General features: G+C 48.6%; 1 protein-coding gene across 1 annotated transcript in view; it reads right to left on the minus strand.

The window, feature by feature from the left end:
* LOC119969704 (neurensin-1-like) overlaps positions 1–22646 on the minus strand; it is a 37267-nt gene extending 14621 nt beyond the window's left edge. The window contains exons 1-2 of the mRNA XM_038803700.1: positions 22294–22646; positions 563–748 (exon numbers count right to left, since the gene is read on the minus strand). Of these exons, the coding sequence (XP_038659628.1) occupies positions 563–739 (177 nt within the window). The 5' untranslated portion in view covers positions 740–748; positions 22294–22646. The remainder of the gene's footprint in view (positions 1–562; positions 749–22293) is intronic.
* Positions 22647–23348: the final 702 nt, after the last annotated feature.

The raw sequence follows: 23348 nt of genomic DNA on the forward strand, positions 1-23348 counted from the left end.
TTGGTCATGTCCTGTTCTCTGTGTCCATTAGCTGCTTGTCTGTGTGTGTGACCGCATATCATGACAGTTCTGACTTGGACAGGGCATTGACCCCACTCACTCAGTTTCCCCAATGACAACAACACCTCTTGCTTTTATAAATCATCATTAATGTAGCAAAAGGTTATTAGTGCTTCACGGGAGTGTTATCGAAACACAGAGCCATACATTAGAGCAAGCGACCAAAAACTGGGCAAAGGTTTACGTTTTAAGGAGCATCTGGTCACTGTCACAACACCGATTTTAATTCCTGCATCACTGGTGACGTGCTTTCTGCTGCCAAACCTCTGGGATTCCCTCAGTCTCTCTGCCAACGGTACCTCTCAATTGAAGAGGCTCTTTAAAACCTGCCTCTTTGACCAGGCTTTGGGTCACCTGTCCAAATGTCTCCAGATGTGATTCGATTTTGCCTCATTAATGCTTCTGTGAGATGCCTTGTGAGGTTTGTGAAATGGAAACAGTTGACGTTGTTGCTCTTGCTATCTCTGGGTAGGAGGACACACGTTCTGACAGAGGTTCTTACCTTCCAGAGGACAGACCGACACCCACTGGAGGAGCGCTGCCTGTTCAGCTCGTCCAATTCGTCATCCTCCAGCATTGAGCCGGTGCAGTCCTCGTAGAACAGGTGGAGGTAGGATCGTACTCCATAACGCTGCTCTCCCCTCGTTTGGGTCATGCAGAAGTCTGCACAGCCCGCCATGGAGTTCGCCTGGGAAAAAAGAAAATCCAGAACAAGCTCTTCGATTCACACAGCAATCATGGAAGGGAAAAGAGACAGCGAGAAACAATGAAACAAACATCCATTCAGCTAATCACACCCACTCCTTCTGCAGAACGTCTGCAATCAGCTCCAACATTGACTCGTCCCACCTATTTAATCGTGCGGGGATACACTCTGGAGAATTCCTCCCTCATTATCAAGGGAAAGCCCTGAAATGCTCACCCATCCCATATCTCCAACACACACACACACACACACAATGATTCAAAATCTCTGCCTTTCACATAGTTTCTGCTCCAATCACTGTCCTTGAACACAAATTCCACAGTTTTGCGAGGAGGTTTCTCCATTCTTTTGTCCAAATCTGCTCCATTTTATCTGGTATCCAAATGGGTCCTTTTGTTATCGACCACCCACCTCCTGGAAGCAACCTGCTCCGATCTGTCGTGTTAAGCACACTGAGACAGCACACATGGGGCAGCACGGTAGCATTGTGGATAGCACAATCGCTTCACAGCTCCAGAGTCCCAGGTTCGATTCTGGCTTGGGTCACTGTCTGTGCGGAGTCTGCACATCCTCCCCGTGTGTGCGTGGGTTTCCTCCGGGTGCTCCGGTTTCCTCCCACAGTCCAAAGATGTGCAGGTTAGGTGGATTGGCCATGATAAATTGCCCTTAGTGTCCAAAATTGCCCTTAGTGTTGGGTGTGGTTACTGGGTTATGGGGATAGGGTGGAGGTGTTGACCTTGGGTAGGGTGCTCTTTCCAAGAGCCGGTGCAGACTCGATGGGCTGAATGGCCTCCTTCTGCACTGTAAATTCTATGATTCTATGAGATAACACGGGCTGCAACTGGATGCAGCAATGACTGACATAGACTCCAGACCTTGAAGTTAGTTCAATCTGATTTATTGAACCTGTCACACAGTTAGCACAGTTCTCTATGAGTTTGACTCTCGGCTAACCTAAGTGTGATCTCTCTGTCTGACTGAACCAGACTAGCTCTCAGCCACACGCTGTATGCGTTACGTGATATATACACCGGACTCACTCTGTAGATGTCCCGAGTGGAAAGAGGTGGAGTGTGAGTGCCTCGTGCCTTTTATAGTGGGAAACAACCCCCAAGTGTTCTGCCTACTGATTGGTTATGTCCTGTTCCCTGTGTTCATTAGCTGTCTGTATCTCATTATGTGCATGTCTGCATAGCATGAAACAATCAACACTGTCCCTTTCGTTATTTTAATTGCTTCTATTTTGTCACCCTAATATATCAACCCAGCATTTCTTTCCTATTTCCTCATACCAGGCGACGCCTTGGGGAATCTGTACAGTATCCTCTCAAAAGCCTCAATCTTTTCCCGATAGCGTGGGGCTCAACGCTTCACACATTATAAGTGGAGTTGAGGCAGAAGTTTAACCACGATCCTACTGAATGGTGGGGCGAACTCAAGGAGATATATGGCCAACTCTTGCTCCCAATCCCTCATTCATACTTGACTTTTGGTCGGAAGTAATTGAGTGCTGCTAACGAGATTGTTCTCTGGGCTACAGCAAGCGATTCTGATCCTAATTCTACGCAAGGCTCGTACACAAGGTGTCCTCTAAGTCCATCCTTAAAAACCATTAGCTTTCAACTCTATGAAGGAACTGACCCTGCAACTCATTATTTCAGCTTATCTGTTGCTGAAAATGGCATCCATAATTTTGTTCCCGCCGGACTCCATGCGCTCCTGGCTGGTTTCCCGTCTCCCACCCTCCATAAACTTCAATTCATCCAAACAACCTTATCCTAACTTGTGCCAAACCCCGGTCTCCCACCCCCCACTGTACTCACTCGCTCACAAGGTTCAAGCCACATGCCCGAATCTAAACGTGCCAAAGCACATGGTGGGAGGAGTGCTGAACTCTACTTGCATCACCCATCTCGAACCTCTCATTCTTACTGATCCCAGCCCATTTTACCTGCTGAGGGTGGGCAGTGTGCTTCGTCACATTGGCTCTCAGCGGCCAGACTCAGGCATTTCAAACTTTGTGAATGGAAGTTTGTAAATTGAAGGATTTGGGGAGTTGGGGTTTAAGGTTTTGTGGGGTTTGGGGTTTCTGAGGTTTTGGATTTGATAATGAGGGGCATAGATAGAGTAGACAGGAAGAAATGTTTCCCCCTTGGTGGAGGGGTCAATGGCCAGGGGGCAGAGATTTAAGGTAAGGGGCAGGAGGTTTAGAGGGAATGTGAGGAAACACTTGTTTACCCAGAGGGTGGTGGGAGTGTGGAACTCGCTGCCTGAAAGGGAAGTGGAAGCAGAGACCTCGTAACGTTTAAGGAGTATTTAGATGTGCACTTGCGATCCCAAGACAGACAAGGCTATGGGCCAAGTGCTGGGAAATGGAACTAGAATGGTTAGGTGGTGGTTTTTGACCGGTGCAGACCGAAAAGTCTTTTCTGTGTTGTATGACTCCATGACTCTAATCTAGGCTGTTTATTCAAGGTAGTCACTGCAGCTTCTTGCAGTTTCTGGAGAACGAGAGAGAGAAAAGAGAGAAAGTCCTTTCCTCTGAGCATCCAGGTCTCACTGTCCTTTCCCCGACTCCCTGAAAATCATTGGGGTGACACGGTGGCACAGTGGTTAGCACTGCTGCCTCACATCGCCAGTGACGCGTGTTCAATTCCGGCCTTGGGTCACTGTGTGGAGTTTGTATGTTTTCCTCGTGTCTGCCTGGGTTTCTTCCGGGTGCTCCGGTTTCCTCCCACAGTCCAAAGGTGTGCAGGTTAGGTGGATTGACCATGGTGAATTGGCCTTAGAGTCCAGGGATGTGCAGGTTAGGATATGGGGTCACAGGGATTGGGCAGGGTGGATGGGGGTGTGGGCACGGATAGAGTGTTCACTCGAAGGGTCAGTGAAGATTTGATGAGCCGCATGGCCTCCTTCTGCACTGTAGGGATTCTATGATTCCACTCAGGCAAGATCCAAATCACCGCCTGTTTCCGGTAGAATAAGGCCTTTTGGCCAATTCATTGGCCACAGCCAACTAATCGAACCAAGTCTGTATAAACTAAGCTTTGTTTATTGTCATGTTGGACATATACTTGAAAGTGCTGAAGGGCTAATAGCAAGGCCACATGGTAGCACAGTGGTTAGCACTGTTGCTTCACAGCGCCAGGGAACCGGGTTCAATTCCCAGCTTGGGTCCCTGTCTGTGCGGAGTCTGCACGTTCTCCCCGTGTCTGCGTGGGTTTCCTCCCACAAGTCCCGCAAGACGTGCCATTAGGTGAATTGGACATTCTGAATTCTCCCTCTGTGTACCCGAACAGGTGCCGGAATGTGGCGACTAGGGGCTTTTCACAGTAACTTCATTGCAGTGTTAATGTACGCCTGCTTGTGGCAGTAATAAATATTTTTTTAAAGGCTAAGGCTCCCTTTTCAATGGTTTTCTTGGCATCGACTTCGGAAGCTTATTCCAGGGTTAAAGATCGTGAGCGATGTGACTCAGCCCCAGACGATGGTCAGGGAAGTGGGGTGGAGTTGGCAAAGGAAATCATGCCGGGGAACAAAGCCAGTCCTGCAGCTGGAGAGGTCTCTTTCTGTCTCGTTCCTGATTCCCGCTCAGATTCTTGCAGGGCGCGGGCACCTGGGGTGTGACTGATCTGTGACAGTCGCCCAATCCAACACATCTGGTTTGACCTGTAGACCTGCTTCATGTTGATCAGGCCTTGACCTCCAATGACAGGAACTACTTGTGTCTCAGGCAACCTGGCCAACCCTTGCTCAGTTAATGCGGTATTTCCTTGATGATCAATTTAGCATTTTAGATCATTATGAAACACTTGAAAATGAAAGCTGGAGGAGGCGAGGTTGGAAATTACTCTGTGTGATACTACTTGCACGATCACTTAATAAATTCATTTGAAACCACTTTGCCAGTTCTTGGATTCGAGACATTGCCCCTTTTATTTTACAAGCTAATTCCTGGATAATAGATTCAAATTAATTTACCAAACGGATCTTCAAAATTAGTCATCGCAACATGCTCATTTTCAAACTAATTTTAGCACCAAGGGCAATTGAACATGTTACATGGACTGGAAGCAGCATTTTAATTGTGCCCAAGAATATTCTACCTCTTTGTAAAACGGTGGAGAATATGCAATAATGGTTTGCTTTTATCTGCCAGGTAGAGGTTTTTCTCAAGAAAACTGAAGATTGAGAGGCAACCTGATCTTTAAATTATTACGGGTTCGATAGGATAAACAAAGTGAAAATATGTCCACTTCCGGGAGAGTTCAAAACCAGAGCACACAAATGTAAGATCATAATTAATAAATCCGATAGGCAATTCAGCAAAATTCCCTTTAGTTCTCAGTGCAGACACTTTGCTCTGGAATTTCATCAAAGAACCAGGTATCGGGAATTGGGAATTTTCCCCAACCCGTGATCCCATCTCGGTCCTGGAGGAGCCTGCCCAGCCTATTTCCACCTGGGGAATCACCCATGATCAGCGTGGTTAGCACTCTGAGCACTGTTGCTTCACAGCGCCAGGGTCCTGGGTTCGATTCACGGCTTGGGTCACTGTCTGTCCGGTGTCTGCATGTTCTCCCCGTGTCTGCGTGGGTTTCTTCCGGGCGCTCCGGTTTCCTCCCATAAGTCCCGAAAGCCGTGCTTGTTAGGTGAATTAGACATTCCGAATTCTCCCTCTGTGTTCCTGAACAGGTGCCAGAGTGTGGCGACTAGGGGATTTTCACAGTAACTTCATTGCAGTGTTAATGTAAACCTATTTGTGACAATAAAGATTATTATTATTATGATTTGGAGTTGGGCCACCACCCCTGGAGATAGACCCAAGGTGACATTAGAGGCAGGTGGATGATGAGGTTGACAGGTTAGAAGGCCTGTCTCCATTTACTGGAGCATTAGCACAGTTGTGACCATGACTATTAGGCCCTCTAACCCTCACCCTTCACCCACTCACATGCCTGCTCCAGGCCACATCATATCAGCTAATTATCCTTTATGCCCATTTCATGCTGCCTCATAACCTGCATATTCCCATGCCACCTCATCATGTTCCTTTCCATTACCCCTATGCCCTCCCATGGCCCCATACATCCTCCTCTTTCAGTGTCTACTATGAACAAAACCAATGACCCATTGGCAAGTCTTTGAAATGCTCTTGTAACTGACATCATAAGCAAACACACTTTAAAAATAAAATGAAAATGTTCATCTTACAATCTCACGAAGGCATAAATCATGCAGACCCATTCATAGAATCAATGACAGAAAAACTTTAATCCATTTCGTATCTCTTAATCCTGTGTAAAAAAAAACATACACAGGCATTGAAAAATAATTCTTCAAAGGAAGATTTATTTCAAAGTAATAAAAATGTCAATCAAACAAAGCAATCTCTCTCCTGGCACGTACGTCAACATTGCCTACAGAGTTGAATCCATTCGCCATGCTTGAAGCTCACCCAAACATTCATGTTGAGACCAGCTGGAAAAAAAACATGCCCGGCCATCAGCTCAACCTGCATTTTGTTGATACAGTTGCCAGACAGCTTCATTTTGAATGCTTGGCTGAACTCCAAAACTGACTAATGGACGCATGCCTCTAGGCAAAGTTGACACATTTTGCAGGGGAGTGGTAGCTTTGTTTGTTTGACATGTTTACCTAATCTTTCTTAGAAGAGATTTTTGAATGCCTGTGTTTACCTGGACAAAATGAAGAGATGTGAAGTGGATTACAGGTTTCCTCAATTGGACTATCACTGACTGTGACCGATGGACAGTTTTCTGGGAAGGTCAGAGGGGAATGGGCCTAACTCCATAAAAACATTGAAGTGGGGAGGGTATTGAAATGCCCACCCCCACAATGAAGTCGGCCGATGCGTAAGTTCTGCATGTGGGCACACTACCTGCACCTTCTCCCGCGTCAGCATGAATTGCCGAAAATGGGGATGGGGGCAGGAATGCCGGAATCGGGTCCCACCCATTATTTTTGAAGGCCTCCCTGCTTGACCCAACTTCACGAACCTTCATCCCAGGTAACATTCCCAGATAAATTAATTTATCCGCCCTTCCCCATTCTGAAATTTCATTGTTACTTTAGAAACCTGTGTAAGCGGATGAGCAGACTATGTCACACTGATCAGACAATTAAGATTTTACATTTGCTCTGAGAGTGAGTCACTAATTCAATTTGTGATGTACAGTGCATGCATGAGACCCTCCTGCTATTCTCCACAGCCGTGCTAATTAATGCAGGCGGCTGCAGTGAGTGACTCAGGGCACAATTCATCCTAAACGCTTTTACCAGCTCCATCAAAGCTGCCTTTAGCTTCCTGGTTTCTAAGCTCTGGAATCCTTCCCTAAACCCCTTTACTGCACCTTTCTCTCCTCTGTTAAAAAAATGTATTTTGTTCCAAACATGCGCAAAAATACAGCAACACAAATCAACAACATTCTCAACACCCCCACAGTCCACAGTTTGTACAGTTTCTCCCCGTTTTCACCCCCCCCCCCCCTCTTCCCCCCCCCCCCCCCCCCCCCCTCCACCACGACGGACAATGCCTCAAACATTGTCATGTACATTCCCCATCGTGTCTCAAAGCCTTCCGCTGATCCCATCAACTCAAACTCGATCTTTTCCAGCCAAAGGAACTCATGCAGGTCCCCCAGCCAGGCCGCCACCCCTGGCGGCATTTCCCCCCACATATATGGAGTCACATACAGAGGGATATGGAGCCACATACTGAGGGATATGGAGTCACATACAGAGGGATATGGAGTCACATACTGAGGGATATGGAGCCACACACTGAGGGATATGGGGACACATACTGTGGGATATGGAGCAATATCCTTCGGCGGGCAACTAGAGAGGCGAAGGCCACAACACCGGTCCCCTTCCCCTCCATCAGCTGCGGCATTTCCGATACCCCAAAGATCGCCACCATTGGGGCTGGCCTGACCTCCACCTCCACCATCTTCAATAGAGTCCCAAATATCGCTTCCCAATATCTCTCCAGCTTCTCACGGCCCCAGAACATGTGCGCATGATTCGCTGGCCCTCGCCCATACTTCTCGCACTTGTTGGCCACCTCCTGGAAGAACCCACTTATCCTCGCCCAGGTCATATGTACCCTGTGAGCCACCTTGAACTGAATCAAGCTCATCCTCGCGCAGGAGGAGGTTGAATTTACCCTACCCATCGCCTCGTTGCACACTCCCGTCCTATCTCCTCCCGCCCCTGTGCTGTTCTTTGTGATTCTTGTTATCAGGGTGGATATCGTCGTGTTCACAAAGACCACAGAAGCTAAGTTCATTAACAAAGCTAACATTTATTTACACTACTTATTAAAGCTTGACCACTTACTCCTATAGTAAACAATAATCCAGTAATCTACAAGCTGCACTCTACTAACACTAGTCTCTACACTCTATCTATAACTGTATTCTACTCTCTCTCACTGCTCTCTAGCTCTCCTCCAGCTCTCTCCAAGAAGTCTGTGAGTCAGTGCTTTATATAGTTCTACCTCTAGCTCCATCTAGTGGGTAATTATGATATGGCATTAACCCTTTGTATTCTGAACAGGAATCTCGGCAACACATTCATCTTAACCACCTGTACCCTCCTCGCCAATGTCAGGTGCAGTGTACCCAACTCCTAAACCCCCCCTGACCTCCTCCACCAATGTTGTCAGATTCCACCTGTGCATCGTCACCCATTCCTCTATCCCTGGCTACCCTAAATGGCAATGCCTCCAGGTTGGCTCTCTCCGATCCGCCACATTCACCAGAAACACCTCACTGTTCCCGGCATTTAGCTCATATCCCGAGAAGGCCCTAAACCTCTCCAACATTCCCATGATCCTCTCCATATCCTCCAGAGGGTCCAACACAAACAACAACAAATCTTCCGCATACAGCAACATCCGGTGTTCCCTACTCCCCCCTCACGATCCTCTGCCACCCACTGACCCCCTAAGGGCCATCGCCAAGGGCTGTATTGCCAGCGCAAACAACAGCGGTGAGAGCAGACACCCGTACCTTGTGCCCCTGTGAAACCCAAAACTCTGAACTCTTCTCATTTGTCTGTATGCACGCCACCGGGCACCCATGCCACAAACTTCGGGCCAACCTCCCCAAGATCTCGAACAGGTACCTCTGCTCCACCCGATTGGAAGCCTTTTCCCTATCCATCAGAGACCACTACCTCGAGTACCCGCCCCAACTACAGGGTCAGAATCACATTTAACAGCCTCCTAATATTACTGGAGAGCTGCCTGCCCTTTACAAAACCCGTTTGGTCCTCAGCGGCCACCTCTGGTACCCCTCCATCCTCCCCGCCCCTAACGTGGCCAACACTTTCACATCTGTGTTTAACAGTGAAATGGGCCTTTACGACCCACACTCCAATGGATCATTCTCCTCCTCTGAGATTAGTGTAATCGATGCCTGTGTCAATGTCTCTGGCAGCTCCCCCTTCTCTAGCGCCTCACTAAACATCCTCAGCAAATGCGGTGCAAACTCTGTTGTAAATTCCTTATAAATCTCCGCTGGGAAGCCATCTGGCCCCGGGGAATTCTCCAACTTCATCCCCCTTATACTACCCATCATCCCCCTCAGCCCCACCGGCCCCTCCAACGCCTGTCTCCTCTCTTTCTCCAGTTACGGAAACTCCAGCCCATCCAAAATCAGATCCATATCCCCCTCTTCTGTGCCCGGTTGGGCCCTGTACAACTTCTCAGGCGACCCCCTAAACACCTTGTTTACCCTCCCCGGTTCCGACACTACCTTCCCCTTCTCTGTCTGCACCCATAGAATTTCCCTGGACATGACCTGCCTCCGTAACTGGTGGGCCAACATGCGGCTCGCCTTCTCTCCATAGTCATATAATGCCCCCCTTGCCCTCTGCACCTGCCCCACTGCCTTTCCCGTCGTCGGCCTGTCTGAGTGATATGGAGCCATATACTGAGGGATATGGAGCCACATACTGAGATATATGGAGCCACATACTGAGGGATATGGGGACACATACTGAGATATATGGAGCCACACACTGAGATATATGGAGCCACACACTGAGATATATGGAGCCACATACTGAGGGATATGGGGACACATACTGAGGGATATGGAGCCACATACTGAGATATATGGAGCCACATACTGAGATATATGGAGCCACATACTGAGATATATGGAGCCACATACTGAGGGATATGGAGCCATATACTGAGGGATATGGGGACACATACTGAGGGATATGGAGCCACACGCTGAGGGATATGGAGCCACATACTGAGGGATATGGAGCCGCGTACTGAGATATATGGAGCCACATACTGAGATATATGGAGCCACATACTGAGGGATATGGAGCCATATACTGAGGGATATGGGGACACACACTGAGATATATGGAGCCACATACTGAGGGATATGGAGCCGCATACTGAGATATATGGAGCCACATACTGAGGGATATGGAGCCACATACTGAGGGATATGGAGCCACATACTGAGGGATATGGAGCCACATACTGAGGGATATGGAGCCACATACTGAGGGATATGGAGCCATATACTGAGGGATATGGGGACACACACTGAGATATATGGAGCCACATACTGAGGGATATGGAGCCACATACTGAGGGATATGGAGTCACATACTGAGGGATATGGAGCCACATACTGAGGGATATGGAGTCACATACTGAGGGATATGGAGCCACATACTGAGGGATATGGAGCCACATACTGAGGGATATGGAGCCACATACTGAGGGATATGGAGTCACATACTGAGGGATATGGAGCCACATACTGAGGGATATGGAGCCACATACTGAGGGATATGGAGCCACATACTGAGGGATATGGAGTCACATACTGAGGGATATGGAGCCACATACTGAGATATATGGAGCCACATACTGAGGGATATGGAGCCACATACTGAGGGATATGGAGCCACATACTGAGGGATATGGAGCCACATACTGAGGGATATGGAGCCACACGCTGAGGGATATGGAGTGACATACTGAGGGATATGGAGTGACATACTGAGGGATATGGAGCCACATACTGAGGGATATGGAGCCACATACTGAGGGATATGGGGCCACATACTGAGGGATATGGAGTCACATACTGAGGGATATGGAGCCACACACTGAGGGATATGGAGCCACACACTGAGGGATATGGAGTCACATACTGAGGGATATGGAGCCACATACTGAGGGATATGGGGCCACATACTGAGGGATATGGAGCCACACACTGAGGGATATGGAGTGACATACTGAGGGATATGGAGCCACATACTGAGGGATATGGAGCCACATACTGAGGGATATGGGGCCACATACTGAGGGATATGGAGTCACATACTGAGGGGTATGGAGCCACACACTGAGGGATATGGAGCCACACACTGAGGGATATGGAGCCACATACTGAGGGATATGGAGCCACACACTGAGGGATATGGAGCCACATACTGAGGAATATGGAGCCACACACTGAGGGATATGGAGTCACATACTGAGGGATATGGAGTCACATACTGAGGGATATGGAGCCGCATACTGAGGGATATGGAGTCACATACTGAGGGATATGGAGTCACATACTGAGGGATATGGAGCCGCATACTGAGGGATATGGAGCCGCATACTGAGGGATATGGAGTCACATACTGAGGGATATGGAGTCACATACTGAGGGATATGGAGCCGCATACTGAGGGATATGGAGCCGCATACTGAGGGATATGGAGTCGCATACTGAGGGATATGGAGTCACATACTGAGGGATATGGAGTCACATACTGAGGGATATGGAGCCGCATACTGAGGGATATGGAGCCGCATACTGAGGGATATGGAGTCACATACTGAGGGATATGGAGTCACATACTGAGGGATATGGAGCCACATACTGAGGGATATGGAGCCACACAGTGAGGGATATGGAGTCACATACTGAGGGATATGGAGTCACATACTGAGGGATATGGAGCCGCATACTGAGGGATATGGAGTCACATACTGAGGGATATGGAGCCACATACTGAGGGATATGGAGCCGCATACTGAGGGATATGGAGCCACATTCTGAGGGATATGGAGTCACACACTGAGGGATATGGAGCCGCATACTGAGGGATATGGAGTGACATACTGAGGGATATGGAGTGACATACTGAGGGATATGGAGCCACATACTGAGGGATATGGAGCCACACACTGAGGGATATGGAGCCACATACTGAGGGATATGGAGCCGCATACTGAGGGATATGGAGTCACATACTGAGGGATATGGAGCCACATGCTGAGGGATATGGAGCCACATACTGAGGGATATGGAGTGACATACTGAGGGATATGGAGTGACATACTGAGGGATATGGAGTCACATACTGAGGGATATGGAGCCACATACTGAGGGATATGGAGTGACATACTGAGGGATATGGAGCCACATACTGAGGGATATGGAGCCACATACTGAGGGATATGGGGCCACATACTGAGGGATATGGAGTCACATACTAAGGGATATGGAGTCACATACTGAGGGATATGGAGCCACACACTGAGGGATATGGAGCCACACACTGAGGGATATGGAGCCACATACTGAGGGATATGGAGCCACACACTGAGGGATATGGAGTCACATACTGAGGGATATGGAGCCACATACTGAGGGATATGGAGCCACATACTGAGGTATATGGAGCCACATACTGAGGGATATGGAGCCACATACTGAGGGATATGGAGCCACATACTTGGGATATGGAGCCACATACTGAGGGATATGGAGCCGCATACTGAGGGATATGGAGCCACACGCTGAGGGATATGGAGTGACATACTGAGGGATATGGAGTGACATACTGAGGGATATGGAGTCACATACTGAGGGATATGGAGCCACATACTGAGGGATATGGAGTGACATACTGAGGGATATGGAGCCACATACTGAGGGATATGGAGCCACATACTGAGGGATATGGGGCCACATACTGAGGGATATGGAGTCACATACTAAGGGATATGGAGTCACATACTGAGGGATATGGAGCCACACACTGAGGGATATGGAGCCACACACTGAGGGATATGGAGCCACATACTGAGGGATATGGAGCCACACACTGAGGGATATGGAGTCACATACTGAGGGATATGGAGCCACATACTGAGGGATATGGAGCCACATACTGAGGGATATGGAGCCACACACTGAGGGATATGGAGCCACATACTGAGGGATATGGAGTCACATACTGAGGGATATGGAGCCGCATACTGAGGGATATGGAGCCGCATACTGAGGGATATGGAGTCACATACTGAGGGATATGGAGCCACATACTGAGGGATATGGAGCCACATACTGAGGGATATGGAGCCACACACTGAGGGATATGGAGCCGCATACTGAGGGATATGGAGTCACATACTGAGGGATATGGAGCCACACAGTGAGGGATATGGAGTCACATACTGAGGGATATGGAGTCACATACTGAGGGATATGGAGCCGCATACTGAGGGATATGGAGTCACATACTGAGGGATATGGAGCCACATACTGAGGGATATGGAGCCGCATACTGAGGGATATGGAGTCACATACTGAGGGATATGGAGCCACATACTGAGGGATATGGAGCCACATACTGAGGGATATGGAGCCACATACTGAGGGATATGGGGCCACACACTGAGGGATATGGAGCCACATACTGAGATATATGGAGCCACATACTGAGGGATATGGAGCCACATACTGAGGGATATGGGGCCACTTACTGACGGATATGGAGTCACACAGTGAGGGATATGGAATAACATAAATGGAATTACACTGCAGATACAATATGAACTCATTGAATGGTGTGACAAGCTCAAGGAAATGAATGGGCTCCTGCTGTTCTTACTGTTTTTTGCCTGGTCTGGTAACCAGTAGACATGCCACTCATGGAGGGGAACTTCTCCTCCACACTTTCTGCACCACTTTCCTGCCGGAGTTTCCCCACTTTTGGGTATAAAGAGCCCTAACCAATGCCTTGGAGCAGCAGTTTCCCTGTGTGCGACCACTCACTCCATGGCCGCCACTGGAGGTCTCCCTTTCTCCCTCCTTTAAGAACTTAGGCCAATCTTTTGGCCATGTGACATAGGGTCTGCTTGCGTTGCTCTGTGACAAATGTACTTCACTGCATTTATAGCACAGAAAAAGTCCATTCAGCCCCACTGGGTCTACAACATTGTTCATATCCCGCCCTGCTTTAGTCTCTTCTGTCTCTTGCACCCTCCTGTATTTATCTAACTTCCCCTCGGTCATTGTTCACGTGACGTACTTTTGAAGCATAGTCACTGTTGCCATGTAAGAAACTCGTGTGCCAATTTGCGCACAGCAAGATGCCACAAACAGCAGTGAGAAGATGACTGGATATTCTGTTTCAGTGATATTGCTGGGAGGGTAGATACTGATCCCCGAACATCAGGGAGAACTCACTGAGGACAACACTCAGGTTTAAGTTTAGATTTTTGGTGAACAGGCAGGAAGGTGCAGTTAGGGCCATTGTCGCATTGAATGATGGGCTGAATATCCTCCTCCTGCTTCTGCGCTCTATGATCTTATAAAGGCGCGATATAAAGACAAGCTGTTATTGTTATCTTGAACAAAGTCACCTTACAGCAACTGAAGTTGGTGTTATCCTTTCTGCTCATTGCCACTGGAAGGTTGGCACACTTTGGTCAACTGGAGAAAGAGCAATATCTTTCCAAGGATCTTTCAGCCAGACACAAGGGTGAACGCAAACTTTACAACTTACAATGCTTTTAAACCCTCAGCGACCTTAGTGCTCGGACTGAGGTGGTTAGTTTGTCACCCGCAATTACACCCAATCTGTAACGGCGGCCGCACAAAGCAGCTATGAAAAATGAAAATGGCTTATTGTCACAAGTAGGCTTCGAAGGAAGTTACTGTGAAAAGCCCCTAGTCGCCACATTCCGGCGCCTGTTCGGAGAGGCTGGTACGGGAATTGAACCCGCGCTGCTGGCCTGCCTTGGTCTGCTTTCAAAGCCAGCGATTTAGCCCCGTGTGCTAAACCAGCCCCTCATGGGGTAGGGTTGAGGATTTACAGATTGCCGTTCTGTGACAAACCATAAAACGTTCCCCTCAACTTCCACGATTGCCAACCAGTACAGAGCCTCCCCAGAAACTGGCCCGCTGCTGTCCTCTCCATTGATTCACGCCGGAGTACAGTATTGTACCAGGAGCCCCACTCCCCCCCCCCCTCCCCCCAACCCCCCCCCCACCCCCCGCCCCCACCCGTCTCACCACCCCCCAACAACACCCACTCCCCCCAATCTTGCCTGCTGCAAGCTCCTGGACAGTGGATAGTGGGAGGCTATTCGACCACAGAGGACATCACCACAAACCCCAATTCTGCCCCACTCACTCACATACACTGACTTTCCAGGCGTCACTGCATGTTCTCAAAAATAGAACCCGATATTATTTTCTTGCTTGGCTCTGAGTGAAGACAAGGGAGGGAGCCTGGCTGACATATTGCAGAGTGGCCAGTGGCCCTTGGGCCAGATGCCAGCATCTTCAGCGGAGAAAAGGAGTGGAGCCAAGGAGGAGGAGAGATTCTTGAACAAGTAGAGAGTGACTGGCTCACAAGAGAGGAGAGAGAGAGCATCAAAAAGAGTGTGGCATCAAGAGAGAGAGGATAGAGTATTGGAGGAGAGACCTCCTCTCAGGTCAGGTACAACACAGGTTAGACGCAGAGTAAATCTCCCTCGACACTGCTTCATCGAGTACAACGCACAGCTGACAATTCTCTATCTTCCACTTCCATTTAACACTCACTTGAGGGATGATTGGCAGCGAGTGGGACACCCATCCACCCTTGGAAGGGAGCCCTGGCCATGAGAGCTGTCGGCCAACCTGATTGGCCAGCAGGTCCCGAAGCTGGCACAGTGCTACAGTGGCAAGAGGCGGTACTGCGGTGCTCTGCCTACGCATAAGTCCGGTGACCATCAAAAAACTAAGTCCCGGGTGTCCCGGGGGCCAGAGGGTAGGGAACATCCGGGGGCAGCGGGAGTGGTTGCCTGGTTCCGGAGCTCCAACGGGTTCCGGGGCTCCCACACTGAGGGTGCATTCAGAGTGAGGCGCCCCCCGCCCTTCCATCCGAGATGGGGGAAAAGTGTAAATGTCACTTTCCCAACCTACACGCACCCGCTCTGCCAGCTTAAAAATTGGGACTGGGTGGGATACTAATGGGATATTAAGTGGTAAGTGGCCATTAAGGTAACGACAAAGTCGCCATAGCCCCAGATGACCACAGGCTGCATCCCCTTTGAGGGGGAGAGCTGACTGGTGGCGATTTAACATGAGGATCACCACACCTCAGGCGAGGGGCAAGGTTCAGAAGGTGGGGCCTGCATGAATAACCTCAGCCAGTACGGGGGGTTTGGGGGGGGGGGGGGGGGCGGTGGGGAGGTTGGTTTGTGATGAAGAGCAAGGCCAGCTGCGCGGGTAAGTGGCCATTAAGTGGCAACCCAGGGGCCTTAATAGGTTAATGGACGGCTTTCCTGCCCAAGGCCCAACCCTCCAGCTCCTGGGGCTGGTTTTGTTCACAAGCTGGGTGCCACCATTGCGTTTGGAGCTGGTTCGGTTTTCCTCTTCGAGTCATTCCACATTCTCGCTCTGCGCTGTTTATAGCTTGGTTTCATGACAGTAGCTAAAAATAAAGCAGAAATGTTGTCTTCTATCTTTGTGCGGTTTCTGCTGAGCTAGAAATACATCTCGCTATGCTGAAGCTTAAATGAAAGGCCTGGCTTTAAGTTACCCTGACTGGTTCCATCATCACCTCAGAATAGAGGTGTAGGTAGTGGGATCATGTACATTTACACGGGTGTTTCAAAGGAAGCATGAGGGAGAAAGGAATAGAAGGAAAAGCTGACATGAGGATATATTCGGAAAGCCGGGGAAGCGGTTATAGTTTGATATCGAGGTTAACATACCTTTGAATAGTTTCAGCTGATGCAGTGTGAAGGGTTGAGGTGCCACCAAAGATGAATCTCTTGGGGCAGGGGTTCAGTATCTGGGAGGTGGTCTGACCTGGATGGCCACAGTCACAATTTGACTCGTGGGTCAAAGAACAAAGGAAGAACAAAGGAAAGTACAGCACAGGAACAGGCCCTTCGGCCCTCCGAGCCTGTGCCAATCATAATGTCCTAACTCAAGACAAAACCTTCTGCCCTTCCCCGGTCCGTATCCCTCTTTTTCCTCCCTATTCATGTATCCATCCAGATGCCTCTTAAATGTTGTTAAAGTGCCTGCCTCCACCAAATACTCTGGCAGCGCATTCCAGGCACCCACCACTCTGTGGGTGAAAAACGTACTTAAACTTTCCCCCTCTCACCTTGAACCTCTGACCCCTGTAATTGACACTTCCACCCTTGGAAAAAGCCTCTGACTGTCCACCCTGTCTGTGCCTCTCATAATTGTGTAGACCTCTATCACGTCTCCCCTCAGCGTCCACCTTTCCAGTCAAAACAAGCCTAGTTTATTCAACTTCTCCTCATAGCCAACACCCTCGAGACCAGGCAACATCCTGGTGAACCTTCTTTGCATTTTTTCCAAAGCTTCCAAGTCCTTCTGATAACGTGGTGATCAGAACATCACACAGTACTCCAAATGTAGCCTAACCAAGGTTTTATACAGCTGTAACATGATTTCCCAACCCCTGTACTCAATGCCCTGGCTGATGAAGACAAGCACCCCATATGCCTTCTCAATCACCTTGGCCACCTGTGTTGCTAGTTTTAAGGAACTGTGGACCTGCACGCCCAGATCTTCCCTCGAGCAGTTCAGGATTGCTGCGGCTTGTTGAAACCCAGGACTTCACCACTCGGGACAGTTACCAAATTAAGGATGATGATGTTTGCAATCAGTCAAGAGGTGCATCATCGAGAGGTGGGGCTGTCATCAGTTTACAGGGTGTGGAGTGTGCTCCAGCCAGCACTATGGGATTTCAGATGGGCGGATGGGGTTTTATTTGAGGTCCTGCTCAATGAGAGTTCATTGGTAGCTGTCAGCCAGAGGGGTTCCTGAATCAGGAACGCGTCCCCTGCGGAAATCAGGAGGTTCTATGTGTGCTGGTACGGGAAGCCTCCATTGGGAGGAAGGCAGCTACCTTCACATGCCACCAACTTGAAAACCTGCAAACTAATAGTCACGGCAAAGCAGACAAACCTCAGTCATAGGGCTCCCAGTCCAAGTATTAAAACCCCACTGGAGAATAGGGCGAGATGCTGTCGAGTGGAAGGAGGCGTGTGTGGATTGTGCAGACTAGAATGGACCTGTGGGGCTCTCTCTCTGCTGCAAACTTTGTATCATTCCAACCAGTTCCCTCCAGTGTAAAGGTAAGGCCATGGGGCTTCACACTGATGACTGGGATGGGAATTGAATTGGAGCAACCAAAGGACAGGCTTGAGAGATGGATTTGGCAAGACCCTGAAAAGGAGGTGAGAGAGACAGAGAGGTTTAGGCCAGGGTTAGGAGGGAGATTCTCCTCCTCTCAGTCACTTCTCATTGTTTTGGAAACAGGAGCACAGGACTGAATGATGGAAGTCCAATGGGATCCCATTATGTGAAAACAGGTGTCGCTGATTTAGTGGAGCCAGATAGGAGGTGATATTTGTCATTGAGGGTGAAGAGGCCGATTTTGATGGTCGGTGTGTTTCTGTCTTGTAAACCTGATGCGAACAGTGCACAGGTGTGAGGAGCTGCCTTTCATTAACTGTGAAGAACACGAAGGAGTGATGTGACTCCTGTTCGGGGACACACCAGATCGACAAGTCCTGATGTCATTACCGCTACCATCCTCTGTATAAGCGATGGAATGTTGGGCAGAATGGTTACCTGGCTGTTATTTAAGGTTTATAAGTTGACTGGTTTGTTTCGAAGCAGTTAAGCGGTTTCTACAGTTTTTCAACGTTTGTATGTGATATTCAGAGGGGGCCTGTACACACATCAATACGGTAGCATGTTGAGACAAAGTCATTGACAGGCACCTTAGCAAAGAAGGTTTGTGTGCGGTAGATCAGTAGATACACACAGCACATAGCAGTTGGAAGCTAACTCTACAGGTGCTTCTGCCACTGTTGCAGGCTTATGTAGATCTGACATAATGTCACATGATTGGGTGAATTGGGTATGTTGGGCGCGGATAACAGCAGAGAACAAATGGTACCAGGGATTGAAGAGCTGCTATTTACTCCAAGCTCTGCAGAATGCACACAAGGTAAAGCAAAAATGAGAAAATTGAATGTAACATTTCTCAAATCCTCATGGCATTCCATGGTGCTTTATTGTGTTCACTTTTGGCTGTGTAGGGAGCCAGGTTTAAGCACAATCAGCAATTTGAACACTTTCTTTTGTGTAAGTTTATCGAGGGATATGTATTGGACAGAAAAACCAGGGAGAACCTCTCTGCTTTTCTTTCAAATTGCGCTGTGGTATTTTTCACACCTTCACCCGAGAGATCCTTGGTTTAACCTTTCAACCCATCGACAGAATTTCCTCAGCGCGACTTCGGGGGGGGGGGGGGGGGGGGGGTTGTCAGCTGAGATTCTACGCTGAGGCCCCTGGGTTGGGGACTAGAACCCACAGCCCTCTGACACCCAAAAAGAAGATCCTGCTCCCTCAGTCTGTGCCATGTCTGGCACAGTGCGCACAGCTCCCGTATGGCACACACGACTCTGCGTGTGCCCCACTGTCGTGCTTTTAAAGGTTTGGAGGAGTGGCATGTGGAGCAGTGGTTAGCACTGCTGCCTCACGGCGCCGAGGACCCGGGTTCGATCCCGGCCCCAGGTCACTGTCCATGTGGAGCTTGCACGTTCTCCCCATGTCTGCTGGGGTGTCACCCCCACAATCCAATGATGTGTATGTTAGGTGGATTGGCCACGCTAAATTGCCCCTTAATTGGAATAAAATAATTTGGTGCTCTTAAAAGAAAAGTTTTGAAAGGTTTGTGCTGTGCAGGCTCAGAGGCAGCGAGGGTTAAACGGACAAATCATCGTGAGGCTGAGAGAGGTTCACTCCATTTGAACGCGCGGAGATATTGATAATAGCAAAAGGGTTGAAATTTTGGCTGGTGTACCTTTAATGCGAGTTGGAACCAATACAAGGTGACATTTTCTGTCGATTGTCTCCCCAGTGATTGAACAGGGGAAATCTCATTGCCGAAATGTTAGACCGAAATGTGCCTGTCTCGCTGTGAATGAGTCAGGCTTGACAACCAGACATGCATACACTTAGATAGGCAGGTTGAGTTGAAGATAGACAGATAATTATATTTATATTTGTGTGTGTATTCAAAACACACAGAACAAGCAGACAGAGACACACACCATGTTAGAACTGGATTTTGGAGAATGAGCGTTTTGAACATGTTAATTCTGAGACAGCAGCTTTTCTGTATAATTGACAACGCTGACTGAAGCAACGGTTGACAACCTTTTACATTTGGATTACGTTTAATAGCGAGAGCTAGAGAGAATGAAGAGGTAAAGTTGCAAGAAAAAGACAGCTGTCAATTGGCACAATTAAGACAGAGATGGTGAAGGGACAGATTAGTGTAAATAAGATCAAAAATGTTAATTGGGAAGCCATTGAAGGGGAGAAATGTAATAGTTAGCTGGTGTAAACGTGCGGTGTGGAGCCGGGCAGGGAGGAAGGAGAGCTGACACACGCACTTGTGTGTGCAGGAACAGAATGTGCAAAGACAGAATCGGGGGAGAGATTTAACTGTTGCTGAGTCGCATGCATTGGCAGGCTGGTCTTTGTTAGTTATCTCTTTCCAAAGACACAATTCCTGTTCAGCTAGCCTTTAATTTTCCAGGATATGCCAGATGAGTAAAAGATGTGAGAGAATTCATGGAGAATGCTGACCGGTGGCACAGTGGTTAGCACTGGCTGCCTCACAGCGCCGGGGTCCGGGGTTCAATTCCAGCCACGTTCTCCCCGTGTCTGCGTGGGTTTCCCCCGGCTGCTCCGGTTTCCTCCCACAATCCAAAGATGTGCAGGTGAGGTGGATTGGCCGTGCTAAATTTCCCCTTCGTGTCCAAATGGTTAGGTGGGGTTACTGAGACAGGGTGGGGGATTGGGCCTAGGCAGGGTGCTCTTTCGGAGGGTCGGTGAAGACTCGATGGGCTGAATGGCACTCTAGTGATTCAAACAGTGAAAATCAGCTTCTTCAAAGACCTGAACTGAATGCATCATAGGAACAGGAAGAGGCCATTTGGCCCCTTGAGTTTATTCTGCCGTTCAATTAGATCAGGCCTGATCTTAACCCCATTGACCTGTCTTGGGCCTGAACCCCTTACTTGCTGAATGAAAATCTATCAAATTCAGTTTTGAATTTTTCAATTCCCCCCTTCCACTAGTTTTTTGGGAGGGGGGGGGGGGATTGAGAAAGTTCCAGATTTCCCTTTGTGTGAAGAAGTGCTTTCTGACATTACACCAAAGCATCTAGCTCTAATTTTAAGTATTACACCCCCCCCAATCACACCCCCCCCCCCATTCACCCCTCTGTTTTGCTCCCCCCCCCCGCAGAGCAGTTTCTCTCTCTCCACCCTGTCAACTTCTTCAATCATCTCGATTGAATCGATTCTCGATCTGCCAATCCCAAGGAAATACCAGCCTACCTGACCTTTCCTCATAATTGAATCTGTTTAGCCGCGGTGCCATTGGGTTGAATCTGCACTGCACTTCCCCCAAGGTCAACACATCCCCCAGAATCTCGAGGAAGAATTATGCCAGGGAGGGAAGGAGATGTGAGGAGAGGAGGGATAAATAAATGGACGAGATAAGAGTTTGGACAGAAACACAGAGAGAGTTAGCATGAGCTGAAAGAAACATGGGGCGGAGAGGTGAGGGGGGGGGGGGGGGGGGGTGACAGAAAAAAGAATTTAGACAGGAAAAACAAACAGCAGCAAGGGGTAAAGCTTCCAGAGAGAAAACCTGGGGGACAAGAAACAATTTAAAATGATATCAGCTTCAAGTGCAAGACACCCAGAACCCACCTCTTTCAAATGGGATTTGAAAACTATTGATGAGATTGTGCAAGATTAAAGTGGTTAGAAAGAACAAAGAGGAGAGAAATAAGAGTCGAGAAACCTCAGACCTCATTCCACAAGAGTTGCCCATCTCTTCGACTTTCTATATTTTAATGACTTCGGAGTACAGCCCAGGCTGGAATCAATATAAACTGAATGCAGAGCTACATGCCCCTGACACTGTCTGATTCTGATACAAATATCAACGTTAATACTTCCACATTTTGACTGCTGTGAAGTGACTAAGGCAGATTCTATTATTCTATGAAACGCCGACAGAAGATCATTTCGAGAGACAACAAGAGGGTGACAGAGAGGGAGAGAGAGAGAGAGAGAGGGATCCAGCGCTCACTCCTCCTGCATGCTTTACCTGTTGCGGAGCAGACCTTTACCACTGCTCCCCACGCAGCAGTCCCATCCACCAGCCCCGGTTGCCAGATGAGGATTAATCTCTGCTGCCTGGAGTCTAGTTGGCGATGGATTCGGTTGTGGGGGGCTGCACCTGCAGTCTGCCAGCTTCACACTGCGCGCTCACATTTGCAGCCACCCATCCCTCCTGCACTCATTCACTCTCTCACTCACACACACACACACACACACACTCTCTGAGACACACACACACACACTCTGAGCAGCTGATCACCGCTGCCCACTTCAACCTTGAGGACTGTGCAGACGTACAGGAAGCACCATAGCTAATTAGATTATGCAATTCCTGTCCCTGTTGTTGCATCTGCTCCCTCCACGACATACACACACACAAACTAGACGCCGCTCTTGCTGGATGGAGCATGATGCTTCCAGCTTTCAGACCTCACACAATGAGGAATGTTTTCTGGTACAAATAAAACTGGCATCTGGCAAGATGGGAAAGTTAAACAGGACAGGATTACAAATTTTATCCCTGATATATGTGCGGTTGCTCTCCAATTGCTGTACCAATAATAGGCTTAATCTGGTCAATTTTATTTCATTATCCTGTGAAAATCGAATTTTGATGCAACGGTCATCTATCCAGTGTATCATATTCTTGCTGTTCTAAATAATAGAGTTTTGTTTTTACTTAACACAGCACATAATCACGTTATGGCAGCATGGAATGTACTTTCAATGAAGGAAATACATACTTGCATTTATATAGCGCCTTTCAAGGATGTCCCAAAGTGCTTGACTGCCAATAAGTGTTGTTAATTCTGTAAGGTGGGAATAGGGACAGCTAGCCTGTACACAGAGACCTCTCACTGAACACGATAACAGCCAAATCATACACAGTCGCCCTCCTGTTCCTGAAAACGATCCAACTGCCATCTCCCCCCACCGCCCCCCTTCCCCAGGTGAATCTCTGCTAATTTTTACCAACATTTGCTCTGAATAAATACTCACAGCTCAGCATTGCACCATAATAGCACAATTCACTTAACAGCA

The sequence above is a fragment of the Scyliorhinus canicula genome, chromosome 7, assembly GCF_902713615.1.
Source record: "Scyliorhinus canicula chromosome 7, sScyCan1.1, whole genome shotgun sequence".
NCBI classification, from domain to species: Eukaryota; Metazoa; Chordata; class Chondrichthyes; order Carcharhiniformes; family Scyliorhinidae; genus Scyliorhinus; species Scyliorhinus canicula.